This window comes from Coregonus clupeaformis, chromosome 11, assembly GCF_020615455.1.
Source record: "Coregonus clupeaformis isolate EN_2021a chromosome 11, ASM2061545v1, whole genome shotgun sequence".
NCBI classification, from domain to species: domain Eukaryota; kingdom Metazoa; phylum Chordata; class Actinopteri; order Salmoniformes; family Salmonidae; genus Coregonus; species Coregonus clupeaformis.
The window spans coordinates 4,011,450-4,027,926 of record NC_059202.1 but is presented as its reverse complement, the minus strand read 5'-3'; the positions used below and the strand labels follow the sequence as shown (position 1 = coordinate 4,027,926).

The 16,477-nt window shown below is 45.3% G+C and overlaps 1 protein-coding gene across 1 annotated transcript in view; it reads left to right on the top strand.

The window, feature by feature from the left end:
- Window positions 1–3,638: 3,638 nt before the first annotated feature.
- The window catches only part of LOC121577168 (zinc finger protein 536-like), a gene marked incomplete at its 5' end in the record, with an annotated part of 31,061 nt that continues 18,222 nt past the window's right edge, over window positions 3,639–16,477 (top strand). The window contains 2 exons of the mRNA XM_041890941.2: window positions 3,639–5,280; window positions 11,045–12,274. Of these exons, the coding sequence (XP_041746875.1) occupies window positions 3,639–5,280; window positions 11,045–12,274 (2,872 nt within the window). The remainder of the gene's footprint in view (window positions 5,281–11,044; window positions 12,275–16,477) is intronic.

The following is a 16,477-nucleotide window of genomic DNA, read 5'->3' as shown; positions in this document are numbered from 1 at the left end:
AGCTGCCACCTGTCCAAAACCCCCGGATAAACCTCCGGTAGTAATTCGCAAACCCCAAAACTGCTGCACCTCCTTCACAGTGGTTGGTGTTTGCCAATTACGCACGGCTGACACCCGGTCTACCTCCATCTTCACCCCTGACGCAGACAACTGATACCCCAAAAAAGGAGACCGACTCCTGGAAAAACAGACACTTCTCTGCCTTAACATACAGGTCGTGCTCCACCAGCCTCCGCAACACTCTGCGCACCAGGGCCACATGCTCGACACGGGTAGGCGAGTACACGAGAATGTCATCTATGTACACCACGACCCCCTGCCCCTGCATGTCCCTGAAGATCTCATCCAAGAATGATTGGAAAACTGACGGAGCGTTCATCAACCCGTATGGCATGACAAGATACTCGTAATGGCCCGAGGTGGTACTAAAGGCTGTCTTCCATTCATCGCCCTCCCTGATGCGTACCAAGTTGTACGCGCTCCTGAGATCTAATTTAGTGAAGAAACGCGCCCCATGCAAGGACTCAGTCATGGTCGCAATCAGCGGGAGTGGATAACTGTACTTCATCGTGATCTGATTGAGACCACGGTAATCGATGCACGGGCGTAAACCACCATCCTTCTTCTTCACAAAAAAGAAACTTGAGGACGCAGGGGGAAGTGGAAGGCCGTATGTATCCTTGTCTCAGAGATTCGTCTATGTAAGTCTCCATAGCTTTCTTCTCCTCCTGAGACAGAGGATACACATGGCTCCGTGGGAGCGCAGCTCCTGCCTGGAGGTCTATCGCACAATCTCCCTGCCTATGGGGCGGCAACTGCGTCGCCCTCGACTTACTAAACGCAATAGCCAAATCCCCATACTCAGGGGGAACGTGCAATCGCGGGCACCTGGTTTGGACTCTCCACTGAGGTAGCCCCTACGGAAACGCCTAAACATCTACCCACACACTGGGCAGACCACTCCATCAGAGCCCTCTCCTGCCACGAAATAGATGGGTTATGGGTACTCAACCAGGGCATGCCCAGCACCACCGGATACGCAGGAGAGTCAATCAGAAATAGCTGAATCATCTCCTGATGACCCCCTGCGCACACATCCTAAGTGGCGCAGTGACCTCCCTGATCAAGCCCGCACCCAACGGACGGCTATCTAGGGCATGAACGGGGAAAGGGACATCAACAGGAAGAAGGGGAATCCCTAAAGCTAAACAAAACTTCTTATCAATAAAATTCCCAGCCGCGCCTGAATCTACCAGCGCCTTATGCTGGGAATGAGGTGCTACCTGTGGAAAACTCACAGGCATACAGAAATGTGAAACAGAGAGCTCTGGGTGAGTGGGGCGCCTACTCACCTGGAAGGAATCCCCAGTGCGGGACCTGTCGTCCTCTCCCCTAGGAGGCCATCCCCAGCACCTAGCCGCGGTGTGTCCTCCCCGACCACAGTTGGTGCAGGGGATGGACCCCCTAGTAAGCCGACCCCTCCTCTCTCTAGCGCCAGCGCCCCCGAGCTCCATGGGACACGGCTCGGAGGCGCTGGAGGGTGAAATGGACGGACCCCCCTCGGGACGTCCGCGGGTAGCTAGTAGGTTATCCAGCCTGATGGACATGTCGACCAACTGGTCGAACGAGAGGCTGGTGTCCCCACAAGCCAGCTCCCGACGGACGTCCTGCATCTGCCGCTAGAGTACGGAATTCGAGGGCGAACTCTTGGGCACTCCTCCTCCCCTGCCGGAGGAAGACCAGACGCTCCCCCGCCGCTTTCCCCTCGGGGGATGGTCAAACACCGCCCTGAAGCGGCGGGAGAACTTCGTCGTACGTGATGGTGTCCGCGTCGATCCTCCTCCACTCCGCGTTGGCCCATTCCAATGCCTTCCCGGAAAGGCAGGAGATCAGGGCGGACACGCTCTCATGTCCCGAGGGCGCCGGGTGCACGGTGGCCAGGTACAGCTCCACCTGGAGAAGGAATCCCTGACACCCGGCCGCGGTTCCATCGTAGGCCCTCGGGAGCGAGAGTCGGACTCCTCGGGGTTCCGGGTGCGGGAATGGGCGGACTGGCCGATGGTGCTGGCAGGGAGGGTGGCGGTGAGGCGTTCCCCCAGCCTCGGATGGTGGTGATCACCTCCTGCAGTGCGGTCCCCATCTGCAAGATCTGGTCCCGTTGTTCCCGGACCTGGTCCTCCAGCGTCGTCTGGGCTGCTGCGGCTCCTGCTGATTCCATTATTGGTGTGTTATTCTGTCACGCGTGCTGTAGGTGGGTGTAGTGGTGGAATCAAACGCAGAACACCGAAGGATAGTCCAAACAACTTAGTAAATCTCCAAACAGGAAAAATGACAACACTTGCCCGAAGGCAAAAATACGCACAAAGGCGAATAAGCAAAAAGCGCACTAACAGGTGCGTAACGCTCCAACGCAGTGGAGGAAAGCTCAACCGAGCGAAAGGGCGAAAATAAGCCCAACACACGACAGACCAAAATCAATAACACACAACACTAGACAAACACAACGAGAAACTTATAGGACACTAATTACGCTAAACGAGAACAGGTGTGACAACAACCAGACAAAAGCAAACGAACATGAAACATACAACGGTGGCAGCTAGTATTCCGGAGACAACGAACGCCGAAGCCTGCCCGAACAAGGGAGAGAGGCAGCCTCGGCCGAAACCGTGACAATTATAGGGTATTGTGTGTAGATTGCTGAGCATAATTTTTTATTTAATCCATTTTAGAATAAAGTTGTAACATAACAAAATGTGGAAAAAGTCAAGGGGTCTAAATACTTTCCGAAGGCACTGTACATACTTAATTTGTCAGATATGTTTAAAGGCCCGATGCTGCCATTTTTGTATCAATATCAAAACATTTCTTGGTAATAATTAAATACCTTACTGTAATAGTTTTCCCAAAAACAAAAATGGCTTTTTAGCAAAAAACTATTTTTCAAGCAATAATTTTTCTAGGACTGTCTGGGAGTGGTCTGAGTGGGGAGGGGAAAACTGAAAACTAGCTGTTATTGGCAGAGAGGTTTTGACCTCTCTTTGTTATTGGTCTGTTATCCAATTTACCGACTGGTGATGTCACCAGGCAAGCCAAAACTCCCGCCCATGCAAACCTGCTGATTACAAGGTCCTGTGTAGATTGTATTTTCAACCAGCAACTATGAGCAAATAACACTGATCAACTTTTTCACACCTTTACAGTGTTAGTTTCATCAGCTGTTTTTAGAATATAAACAAAACACAGAAAAAAAATGAATTTTGACTGCACTGGGCCTTTAACTAGAACATTTCCACCAAATCATCACTAGAATATTTCATATTTTTACACTTTGAGTTTTCAGTAAATGTTGTATGTAATATTAGGGCTCTATTGCACTTATTCATGTTCATGTGCTTGCCTTATGTGTCTTTTTTCTATCCTTTTCTCTTTTTAGGTGGAAGTCTCTATTATGTGCCTAGGTGTGTCCAACTCCCCTCTCTGAGGAAAAGGTATCAAAGGTCGCTATAGCATCAACCACAAGCAGAAGCTTCTGAAGGACTCTGGGACATCCAATCCCTGACCGCCATACTGTAACAGTCCACAGATCCCTGAGAAGATAAAGACGCCACGCCATTGGACGAGGACAGTCACACTGAAGGAGCCAGATGGCACTGCTAGCCAATCAGTTGATGGATTCAGCCAGGGTTGTGAGTGGTATCAATGGGAGGGTGGACCACCTCCCTCAGTTCCTGAGGGTACAGAACCAGGGTCACATGACCCAGGTCAACGGCACCCAGGAAGACACAAGCAAGAACAGGAAGTACCCGTGCCAACTGTGTGGCAAGCGCTTCCGCTTCAACAGCATCCTGTCGCTGCACATGCGCACGCACACGGGCGAGAAGCCCTTTAAGTGCCCTTACTGTGACCATCGGGCAGCACAGAAGGGCAACCTCAAGATCCACCTGCGCACTCACAAGCAGGGCAACCTTGGGAAAGGCCGTGGCCGGATCAGAGAGGAGAACAGGCTGCTCCACGAGCTGGAAGAGAGGGCCATCCTGAGGGACAGGCACATCAGGGGTGGTCTTGGTGGTCTGCCCCAGCCACCTCCACCCCACATCCCCCAACCCCAGCAGCCCCAGCCTGCCTCTACCACCACACAGCTCCCCTTGACCTTCACAGGTCCTGGCCCTGTGGAGACCCTATCACTGCCATCCACCTCCCCCAAGATGACCACCACTGGTCAGGAGGATCACACCCAGGCCCAGCCTTCCGCAGGCTTCCGCTGCTCCTTCTGCAAGGGCAAGTTCAGGAAGCAGCAGGAGCTAGAGCGCCACATCCGGATCCTCCACAAGCCCTACAAGTGCACTCTGTGTGAGTTCGCCACCTCCCATGAGGAGGAGCTCATCAGCCATGTGGAGACGGCCCACATTGCCTCAGAGTCGGCCCAGACTCAGAGGCCCGCTGTGGGTAGCGGTCGGGGCGTGAAGCACCCTGGTGGGGAGTTCCCCTGCGAGGTATGCGGTCAGACCTTCAGTCAGGCCTGGTTCCTCAAGGGACACATGCGTAAGCACAAGGACTCGTTCGAACACTGCTGCCAGATCTGCAGCCGGCGCTTCAAAGAACCCTGGTTTCTCAAGAACCACATGAAGGTCCACCTCAACAAGCTGGCTGCTAAGGCCAAGCAGCTCCCTGCTGACCCGGGGGTATCTGTCAGCATGACCAGCGTAGCCCAGGATGCCCACTACATCCACCTCTACTCCCAGTACATCTCAAGCCTCCACAGCAGGTTCCTCTCCGCCGACAGAGTGGGCCAGTCGGAGTTCCAGCAGATCCTCGCCACAACTGGCATTGGGATGAAGGTGAAAGAGATGCTGGGCAGGATGCTGGCACCAGGACATGATTCAATGACAGAGGGGGAGAATAATCGCTCTTTGTTGGGATTGAATAATCTGGTGCCTCCTCTGAGCGCCAGCAGCATGGAGTATCAACTACAGGCTTCTGCCAATGAGAGAGACAACCTCAACAGCTACCCAGGCTGGCAGGGCATGGCACCAGGACTGGCTGTAGATAAGGTAGACCTATACACAGCTAAAGAACAGCACAGGGCCTACCTGGCTGAGCGGAGGGTGTCATTAGATGAGCGACGAGCGTCTGTGAGCGACCCAGAGACACAGGCTATTAGTAGGCCTAGTAGCCCAGGACTGAGCCATGTCTTGGAGGAGAGCCTCATAGGACCATGCCTCTCTCAGACTGGCAGTACCCAGGATGACAGCATCCTACCCTCCTCCCCAGTCTCAGGTACATAACCGTCTTACCTTACTCAGTGGTTGCAGATTGTTTAAGACATTGTTGTTTCTGGTTTTCTCAAATATTTGTTATAGGTCTATCTATTTATTCTATATTCTATGGTCAATATTTTACAGTAATTGATGTATCCTCAGATCCAGCGTCAAGGTCAAATAGATGACCAGCATATGATGACTTCAATGGGCACATTTATATAGAGAGGATGTTTGAGAACTTCCATAAATCGGCCATATGTTCCAAATGTATACCATTTGCTATCCCTCCCATCATGCATAGAATAGAATGGAACACAACTGCACTGTTCCATCAGGAGATAAAACTAGGCCTTTGGCTAAACTTCACTAATGTACTCAGGTGGACTTGCCTTGAAGCACAGGGTCAGTACAGCAGCATATCCATACAAAAAATATAATCAGTAATAACAAGGCCTTTCTTTTCTTATTAACTTTAATGTTGTCATGTTGAAAGCTAGAGATAATTAGCCTCTACTATTTTATATCAGTCCCATCCCGACCCCTTGCCTTGCCTACGGGGCACAATATGTTAATGCCTGCCATCTGGTGTTTTTAATGATTTGATATATACCACCTGGTGATTTTGATGATTTGATATACCACCTGGTATTTTTATTGATAGTCTTCTGTTCCACCTGGTGATTTTGATGATTTGACTCCCTGGGTGCATGCTTTTCTTGTCATGGCATCCTGTTAACACATTGTCTGGATTCTAGCTGCCGATCTAGTGTTTTCAGAGAAAAATATAAGCTTGCTCATTTCCTTCTTAGCTTAGAATTCTGGATCTTTTACAGACCTGGGTTCAAATACTATTTGAAATTCTTTCAAATACTTTAGCTGTTCTCGATTGAGCTCGCATGTTGCAATGGAACCAATAGAAAAGTCCCCAAAGTGCAAACTCCCACCAGGCACAGGAGCACTCTAGGTAGACTAAAGCAAACACTAAAAGTATTGGAAAGATTTCAAATAGTCTTTGAACCCAGGTTTGATCTTCTAGCAGGGTTGGTGAGAGTCAGTGTCTCTGACACGGTTTTGGGGGATTTGATCCACTGTTTCCCCAAATGAAGGCCGTGAAACAGAGATAAATGGATCAGGTCTAATCTTGTTAAATGTTTTGTTGACATATTGTCTACTTATACTTGTATGTACATGTAAATACCAGCATTTTAAGGGTAATCCGGCCACAGCCCTTTACAAAACAGCTACAATCTTTGGTATTTTCAGCTTTTCCTGCTTCCCCAGTCCCCAGCCCATATCCCCAGCCACTACTACAGGCCTATGTTTGTAAAAGCTAGCCGGGAATGAATCGGATGAAGTCTGGGCTGCCATGTTCGGTATCAGAGTGTAATTTGAGTCGATATTAAGAATGGAAACTAATTCATTTTAAAGGTCAGGCGTCAGTGCTTCTTTAAATGATGGATCCCGGCTCGCCCCTCCTCATCTTGTTCCCCTAGTTCCTGTGTAATGGAGGACTCACTCAGGGGCTTAAGGACTGCATTGTTTTGCTCTGACAATATATCCCAGAGACCTCTGCAGCTGCTCCCCGTGCTCACAATGACAGACTAATTAACACAATCACACACTGCTGGCCCCGGCTCAACACGCAGGTCTGCTGCGGGACAGATAGGTAAATCCTACACATATGGAGAACATACAGGCACTAAGTGCAAGTCTTGATGAGGGGCTTTAGGAATGGGATAAGTTTGCTGCGCCTGCTAACTGATCGAGTGTGTCTCGATGGGCTGGAGTATTACAGTGGCTGGAGGAGTTCTAATTCAGGAGATGTTGAGGAATTATCATTGTTGCCAGATGTTTCAGCTTGAAACACATTGATTAGGCCTGAATAAGTGGCCGTTTTATTCCTATCCAAACGGCTGTAGTCATGAAGTTATACTGATGTTTCCAATATGGATAGCGAATACAGTTGTCAGAGTTAGCGAATGCTCTGCTAGATACAGGACATGCAGATAAAGTTGTCCAAATACAGTAGTGATACAAGTGTCAACATGTTAGATTATGGTCTGTTTACTCATATGGATACTAGCTAGTGTTGAGAATGGTGCTCTTAAAATCTAATCAAGACAGATGAAAAAAATGTAATTCTAATCTTAGAATAATGACTTGTTTTAAAAATATAAACTAATGGGAGTGCCTTAGAGGCATCCGGATTTGAATTGGGAACATAAACATGCCTGAAATCCTCTGACAGTCATTCATTAGTCCTATTCAAACTCTTAACCCCAAGGTCAATGAGCAGACACCATGTAATGATGTCGTCCTCACTTAGTCTTTGTTCCCTTCCCCAGCCTTCACGCTACTTTTACTGTATAGATGTTAACACGTTACGAGTGGTTACAGAGAGACAAGGAAGGATCATGTTTAGGGGGATAGAAATCAGTGTAACTGTATTTAATCGTTCTAACTTCTAGCTCCATCTGATGATGCTTAAAGGCTAATAGTTCAGCAAAAGCACGTGTTTATAAAACATCTACATTTGTAATTTCGCTGAACAATCCCTTTAAATTTGTACCATAGCTGGGGTTTTTAAAATGCACAAACTGGGCCTACATAAGTAGATTTGAACGCTGCTGATTTCTGATTTGTAAACCGGATTACCTTTTGGCTTGACTGCCCATTCTCACTTCTGTCCCTTAATCCTCTTTTTAATTATTATTGCAGATAAGAGGTATGAGGCTCAAATGAAGCTCAAAATGCTTGTTTTCCTAGCCGTTGATAAAAAGATTTACCGTGGGAGTTGTGAACACCTGCCTTGAAATATTGTTCCACGTCTCCTGAATGCCATTTGGCTTAATTGACTTGGAAACGTCCCAAATGCGACATTGACGATGTGGTCTAATTAATATTAATAATATATGCTATTATAAACATCAAAGAACATCTGGTGCACTTATTTTCTCCCCAGCAGTCTTGTGTGTCTCTTCCTCTCAGACGGTTTCATCTTAAAGCAAACCACCTAGGTTTATTCATTTAGGGGCTTTAGTTTATACTGCATGCATACTTTTATAATATAACATATATATAATGCGTGTGTGTGTGCACGCTCATGTGTGCTTTTGTGCATGTGTGTCTGTATACATGGGTGGTGAATACATTGAATAAAGAGTGCAATTTCCATATGAAATGAATCACTTTCCCCACCAGCTGCATGCTTTGCCACAGCACGTTATTTGAGTTCTTATTTTGCATCTCTAATCACAGGCTGGATAACTTATATGCACCACTTCATTGTATGATTCTCTGTGTAAGGTGAGAGAGGCAGGGCCCTGTAATGATACAGTAATTGGAGTTTGGTTGATCAATCGAAGCGCTAAAATTACTCTCACACATAATGTGGGCCTCAGCAGTGTAAGTAAATATAAAACTGATTAAGTTAGCATGAACCACGCAATTACAAAGATGGCACCCGTCCAAGGACAAGAGAAAAGGGTGTTGAGTCTTTGTTTGGTTTTGCTGCTCTGGGGGGTATTAGCGAGCAAATGTGTTTATGAAAGAGACAGTGGCCAAAGATGAGGTCACATATGTCTGTTTTCTGCATTTTAGGCCTGCCGGTAATTTCATGGTAATGTCATTTTTAGATTTGTATCCGCAACAAGCCAGTTTGGTGGAAATACACTACTGGTGGGAAACTGCGCATATTTTCTTTATGCAGATTTTTAAATATTTGCATGAAAATCTGTCGCCAATTGGATAGAAACCTAGCTAGTGTGTCTATCTGTCTGAAAGACTGCTGTTAAGCTGTAGGAGTTTTTTTTTTTGTTACTGGACCCACTGGGCAAAAACTGGTTGAATCAACGTTGTTTCCACTTTATTTCAACCAAAATATTCAATGTGAGGACATTGTATCAACGTGGAAAACTGATTGGATTTGCTAAAAGTAATCAACGTAAGGGAATTTTTTTACCTAAATCCAATAACATGGTGAAATTTTTTGTTATTCACATTAGTTGACAACTCAATCTAATGTAAATCAAAACTAGACGTTGACCTGACGTCTGTGCCCAGTGGGGAGACAATGGGTGTGGTGTTTCTGATGAGGCTCCTTCCCGCTCACTGTCCTGTCTGAACACACACACACACACACACTGTGTGTAGTTGACTGTGTGTAGTTCAAGGTCATTTATATGACTAGCAGTGCTTTCTAACTCATTATTAGTGTGGTGCTTTATGATCTGCTCCATTCAATTAATTTATATTCCTCTCTCCTCTAGGTATATTATGTTGTTAAAAATTCTAATGTTTAAAGAAAGGCACTTTAAAAATAAAAGAATTCATCATTAAATGACGGATGGCGTTGGTATTAAAGTTGGAGACAGCATAACAAACAACTCTAGATCATTAGAGATTGACCTCAGGGAGAATTACCTCAGGTTCAGGTCTGATCTGGAGTTGTTATAAAATGTATAGTTCAGCCGAGGGGAAGGAATCACTGTTGTAAGTCAGATATTAGTCTGTTAAAGAAGAACAATAAGGCATCAATATGCATAGAATTAAATTAACGGCGCTGGGCTTTATCTCACCATCCCAGACGCCACATCCCTAAAAGACACAGCATAATGTATGACCTGACCTTCAAATGCCAGGAGAGTGTTGGACAATAAACTGCCAATATTTGTGGCTTAATGGCGGCGGATGACTTTTACAGTAATTGGAATGGCACCGAAACAGCTGGGCTGCTTAAAGACAGTGGAAGGCAAGGGGTGTGTCTCAAATGGCACACTATGCTCTATATACAGCACTACTTTTGACCAGAGCCCTGGCCAAAAGTAGTGCACTATATAGGGGATATGGTGCCATTTGGGACACAACCAAGGATCTCTCAGACAAGCACTAACTCAAATATGTGGCAGTTTATGTAACCCTATAGGCAAGGCTGTTATTACACAGCTCAACCTAACATGACACCTGGAGGGATGTGTTCATGTATACAGTGTCCATATTAGGACAGGTACACATCCAACTCCAAATGACTTTAACACAAGCTTCATGGACATGTACTTTGTACAATATGGTCATCGTACAGGTGAGAAGTCAATCCAAGTTGCTTACCAAGTTTATGGGGATAAGCCAATAATATCATTTTCCTCACTGCAAAAATCGGCAGTTTGATTCATGAACTCAACCAAACAAAGTTTACAGAAATAAACAAAAATGAACTCAACTGAAATTCTCTCATTGCAGAGAAATAATGTTATTTTTGACTTGGAAACCCAGTTAGTTGCTTTCGATAGAATGGGGCCCTCTGTCTGCAACACGTGCGCCTCTTTCTTCTCATTTAGAAGATAGCTACTACAGTATGTCATTAGAAATAATCTTATTTGCTGCTAACATCTTTGAGTGTATTCATTGCGTACGGTGCTCTGCTCTCCATACTGTGCGATGATGTATTGCTTGGGCTGAAAGCTGATTACAAGCCTGATTTACTGCAGAGCACGACTTAAATCATTCAACTCAGCATTGTGTGGCGCTGCACACATTATTTATGTTTAGAAATGGCGGCCATATTTACACACACATTTCCCAAGTTCACAGAGGTGATCCAATCGCTCAGGTTCTTTAGGTTGGTTCTCAGTATGCCAATGATTTAGTCGTACAAGTCAGACAATTGTCTCTGAAATATAGCACATACTTACAACTATCCAGAGAAACATGAATGTGAAAGACTGGTAATCGAGACTGTCTGATTCAGGCTGTGCTACTGTTCTGTCTTGTGGCTCTAACAGGTGAGAAGAAGCCCTACAGTTGTCCTCCCAGTGACTACATCAGCACAAAGTCAGCCTCTCTCAGTTACCGTCTGGAGGGCTACCCCCTCCACACCCAGTGGAACCACGACACCAGGGACAACATAGACCCCTCGTCCCCACAGCCCCCCAGCCCCAAGGACCGGAGCACTACTTCTGGCCTCTACAGTGGGCTGGAGGGCCCTGATGAGAACAGAAGAAACCCAGCAACTCTGCACATGGACAGGCTAGCACCCAACCTGCCTAACCCTTCCAACCTGCACCAGGCCTATGGAGGACCTCCAGCTATGGAGGACAACAGTGTGAACCCACAGGGTCTTCATCAATCCATACAGACCTTCATCAACGGCCTGACGTCCAGTGTGCTGAGAGGGGACAGAAAGAGAAGGGCAGGGGGAGGTAGGGTCAGCACTCAGGGGGGAGGACAGGGGAGCTCTGAGGGGGAGGACCATGTTGGAGTCAGGGGGAGTGACCGGGGCAGTGAGGTGGAGGCAGGTACTGGTGGCTCTGCAGTCACCCCCAGGACCAGGAAGTCCCAGTATGAGCCTCTGGATCTGTCTCTCAGGCCAGATTGGGTGCTGTCGCCTCAAGCTGGCTCAGCCCACATGGACAGATCTCAAGGGGGATTGACTGGGTTATTCCAACAGCACAGCAGTGTGTGTAATGGCTCCCTCTCCTCCAATAGCAACAGGCTGCAGGCACCCACTGGGCAACACACGGCTGAACTGTCTGAGATTGGATCTAGCACTGGTGACCTGGAGATGCCCACAGAACAGGAGGACCAACACAACTATGACTCCTCAGCTCACAATGGAGATTGTGCACTCGAGAGCTATGTGTTTTACAAAGATGAGGAAGAAGAGGAATTCAACAAGCGGAGGATAATGAAGAGTAGCCACAGCGAAGCAGGGCTTAGTGAGAAAATGACAGAGATGATGGTTGGTAGTCTCCAGGGGCCCAGTGAGGCCCCTCAGTGTCCCCAGAAGAAGCAGGGCCAGTGGGGCAGGTCGGTCATCCAGCCTCTCCTCTCTCCTCTGGAGCTGCTGAAGCCAGTGCCGACTCCTCACCACCACCACCACCACCACCACCTCCATAGGAACCTCCTCTCAGTCCTCCGGTCCTCCAGTGGCCAGAACCACATGCTCCTCAATGGCCATGCAGCCAGCTTGAATGGTGGAGGTGGAGGGCCCATTGAGAGAGCAGAGACTTCAGGTGAGTTCCTCTCTCTCTACCCCATGAACGATGTCATCTGTACCTCTGTCTCCAAATCTTACTCTTTCCCTGTAGTGCCTTCATATTACATGAGCGTTCAATGCCATCTAGTGGTCAAGTAGTGATCCTGCCTCCTTATAACGTCATATGCCTTTCCTACACTATCCAATATGTTTGGATCTTTAGTACACTCTTTCATTTGGTAGATAGGCTTACCTCAGCAGACAATGTGTCAGAGAAAACGGTTGCACTGTAGTTAGTTTGAACACTTTTGATTGTGATTCTCAGAAGAACTAAAACAAGGGTATTGGAGTCACAGGTGTGTGGCACTGATTACATCCCCACTTAGAGGAAGATACAATTTCACCGTCTGATCAGTAACAAATCACCCAGGCAATGGGACCCATTTGATGGAGTGGCTTAAATCTTGTGTGATACGCCTGCAGAGAGCAAGATTTAATCACCTGGCTCTCTAGAGAGGTCTTTCAGACAGCTGGGATCCTTTGATATTATATGCATGTTTATGAGTGCAACTCGAAACTCCTTCATCCTGATCCATCTGATGCAGAAACACAATATGAAACACAATATGCTCTTATGAAAGACATTAAAGTGCCTGTCAACTCTGTTTGGGCACAACATCTGTTCTGTTCTTGTGTGACTTACTACTTTCAAAAGTGTACGGTATCCCAGCTAACAATTCTAGGGAGAGAGAACGTTTTTGTAATGTTACTCTAATGTTTGCGTTTCCAGTATTCTGTTAGTTAGGGGAACATTCTATCTATGTTAGCATGTTTTGGCGTTAGAGTTAGGAGAACATTCCCTTAATGTCAAACAGAACATACCCAGATTGTGGTTACCATGTTCTCAGAATATACAATACTAATGTTCTAGATACGTTTCATGGGACGTTGCAAGAACATTAATGTGTCCAGTTTTCTGTGGGTTAGGATAATATTCCATCACCGTCCCACCAAACATACACAGAACATGGTTGCCATGTTCTCAGAACACAAGATATTAATGTTCTAGACACGTTTCATGGGAACGTTGCAAGAACATTTATGTGTATCAGTTGTCGTGAAGTCGCCTGATGAAACCAAAGAAACGTTATCCCCACCAAAAAAATGGTTTCATTACACATCATGGTTTGTTACTGTTGCCGAGCCAATCAAGACCCTGATTGGTGAACCACTGATCCATTCGTAGCACTTTGTCTGTTTCAAGGTTAGGGATACTCACACATACAGTGCTTTTAACATACAGTGTTTTCAACTTACATATTTGACACACTTTGACATACATGATTGCATTGTGCATGTTCATTTATATAGTAATTATTATTCAACAGTCTTCACCTGGGATTAAAACTTACAACCTCTTGGTTCACGGTATGCCGATCTTCCTGCTACGCCACCATGTCCGTGTCATATATTGGTTCATCTGACTATTCTCATCATTTATTTGATTTACTTATTTCAGCAATTTAAGGGCTTTCCGTATAGTTGTCTAATGTTGGTGGGGCATGTTAACCTGTTTTAATGATACTCCTGAATCACTATGATCAATACAAGTTTTAACAGAGCTGAGATTTACTTCAATGTGCATTCATCCTATTGCTTACAGCCTTACACCTATCAAGTTGTTTCAGATCTACACAAGTGCCTAGGGAGGAGGGGGTAGGGTTTCTTCTGGACAGGACAGGGCCCAATAAGCACATGTCCTAGAGATATCCCGTATTGGGACAGTGGTTAGGGCATTTGTCATTGGTGCTGGTGGCCTGTGTTCGAGACTCGCAATGGGATTCAGGCTACTCTCATATTCTTAGCAAAATATGTTGATGTCATTATTTGGCAACAGTTACAACACACCTCTCTGATCTAAATTAGTTTATCATTGAAATATGGGAATCTGTAGGATTTCCCCTTTAACACGAATTATGACCACATTTCTACAACCTCATTCATTATCAGTATTTATTCATTCTATATAGCTGAGCATCTCAAAGAGAACTCTATGGTCTTTTTAAAAAGCTATACCACATATACAATGTAGAACAAATGTGACAGGAGCTAGGTTTCCATCTAATTGGCAACAGATTTTCATATGAATATTCTAAAAATCTGCATAAAACAATATGCGCATTTTCCTACCAGAGATGTGTTTCCATCAAAATGACTTATTGTTGGATAACTGGCTGTGCGTGATGACGCAGTGCACATAAAAATAACGTTTGCTGTTAAATTGCAATGTACCGAATAAAAAATACAAGTTAAATGGGTTTCCATTGCATGTTCAACTCTATTTGATTTTGTCACAAAAACTGTTGCATTATATAGCAAATGTGCCCACTCTGGTCTTGGCACATGAGCTCTAACCAACAGCTCGCAGATACAGTGCAGTTAGGCTACCTACATTATGAGATTATTATGGATATTATTATTATTATTAAATTATTTGTATTTGTCAAACGGCAGCCAAGCATCGATCATCATGTCACCAGAATAAGATCCTCGATATTTATTGGTAAGGAGCATCGTAGTGGGAGGACCACACAACATATCATCGTGTGACACCAAGTTTACTTTCGATATGATGGTTATTATATCAATATTTGCGCATAAAGGCATTTCCACCGCCATTTCTCGCACAATTAATTATACCGACACAAAAAGATCCCACCATGTCGAAACTGCGGTCAACCTATCCTGCAAACGAAAATCCTCGCTCAAGCCATCCGCGCTGTAGAATTGAATGCGTCCATACCCGGCACGTTATGGTATCACGCGGAATATGTTTGACAGGGAGAGATGTATGGAGCTAGATACCTGCCAAAAGATTGAATGTACATATCCTTAGGATCGTAAGAAAAGTAATGCGTGAAACATGAAATGTAAAGGTGAAATTTCATCTGTGAACATACAAACACCATGCTACGATTACGGACTAACATTTTAGGGTTAAACAAATCTTATGTTGCAATTCTGAAGTACAATAATACCTTTCAGAGTTTTGGCAGTTTAAAAAAAGGTACACCAAACGGCCTGTGAGGAGTGCTACGCAAACAAGCATAACACAGTATAAAAAAAATGGAAGTCAGGGAAACTGGAAAGAGGTATCCTGCACGTTTTCAAGTTAAAAGTCTCCATTCTCTATTACTCCTCAGTTGAGTTTACGTCACATTTAGGTAGCTAATGTAATGGATTTGTATGCCAGCGCAGGTCTAGATAGCACTAGCTGTATTATGCCTACAACAGTGAAGTTTCAGTCCGCTAGGTGTATCTCTACAGCATGGGCACATCTCTGGGTGACATGGACATCCCCATGCATGCACCTTATCAAAATATGACTAATTCAATATTGCACCATCCTATTCTCTGGGCTCTGTCTGCAGTCATAATCAGTGGTATCTACCAGGAATAATGAAACATAGAATAATAACAGATGTTTGGTGAATCTATGAAATGTATGACCACTGGAGTCTTTGCCAACATATTTTATTATTTTTTTAGCAAATATTTTGATGTATGTTTAATCACTCGAAATCTTGCCAAAGCATTCAGTTGAAGTCTGAAGTTTACATACACCTTAGCCAAATACATTTAAACTCAGTTTTTCACAATTCCTGAAATGTAATCCTAGTAAAAATTCTCTATCTTAGGTCAGTTAGGATCACCACTTTATTTTAGGAATGTGAAATGTCAGAATAATAGTAGAGAGAATGATTTATTCCAGCTTTTATTTCATTCATCACATTCCCTGTGGGTCAGAAGTTTACATACACTCAATTCATATTTGGTAGCATTTCCTTTAAATTGTTTAACTTAGGTAAAACGTTTCGGGTAGCCTTCCACAAGCTTCCCACAATAAGTTGGGTGAATTTTGGCCCATTCCTCCTGACAGAGCTGGTGTAACTGAGTCAGGTTTGTAGGCCTCCTTGCTCGTACACACTTTTTCAGTTCTGCCCACAAATGTTCTATAGGATTGAGGTCAGGGCTTTGTGATGGCCACTCCAATACCTTGACTTTGTTGTCCTTAAGCCATAGTTTCCACTAATTTGGAAGTATGCTTGGGGTAATTGTCCATTTGGAAGACCCATTTGCGACCAAGCTTTAACTTCCTGACTGATGTCTTGAGATGTTGCTTCAATATATCCACATAATTTTCCTTCCTCATGATGCCATCTATTTTGTGAAGTGCACC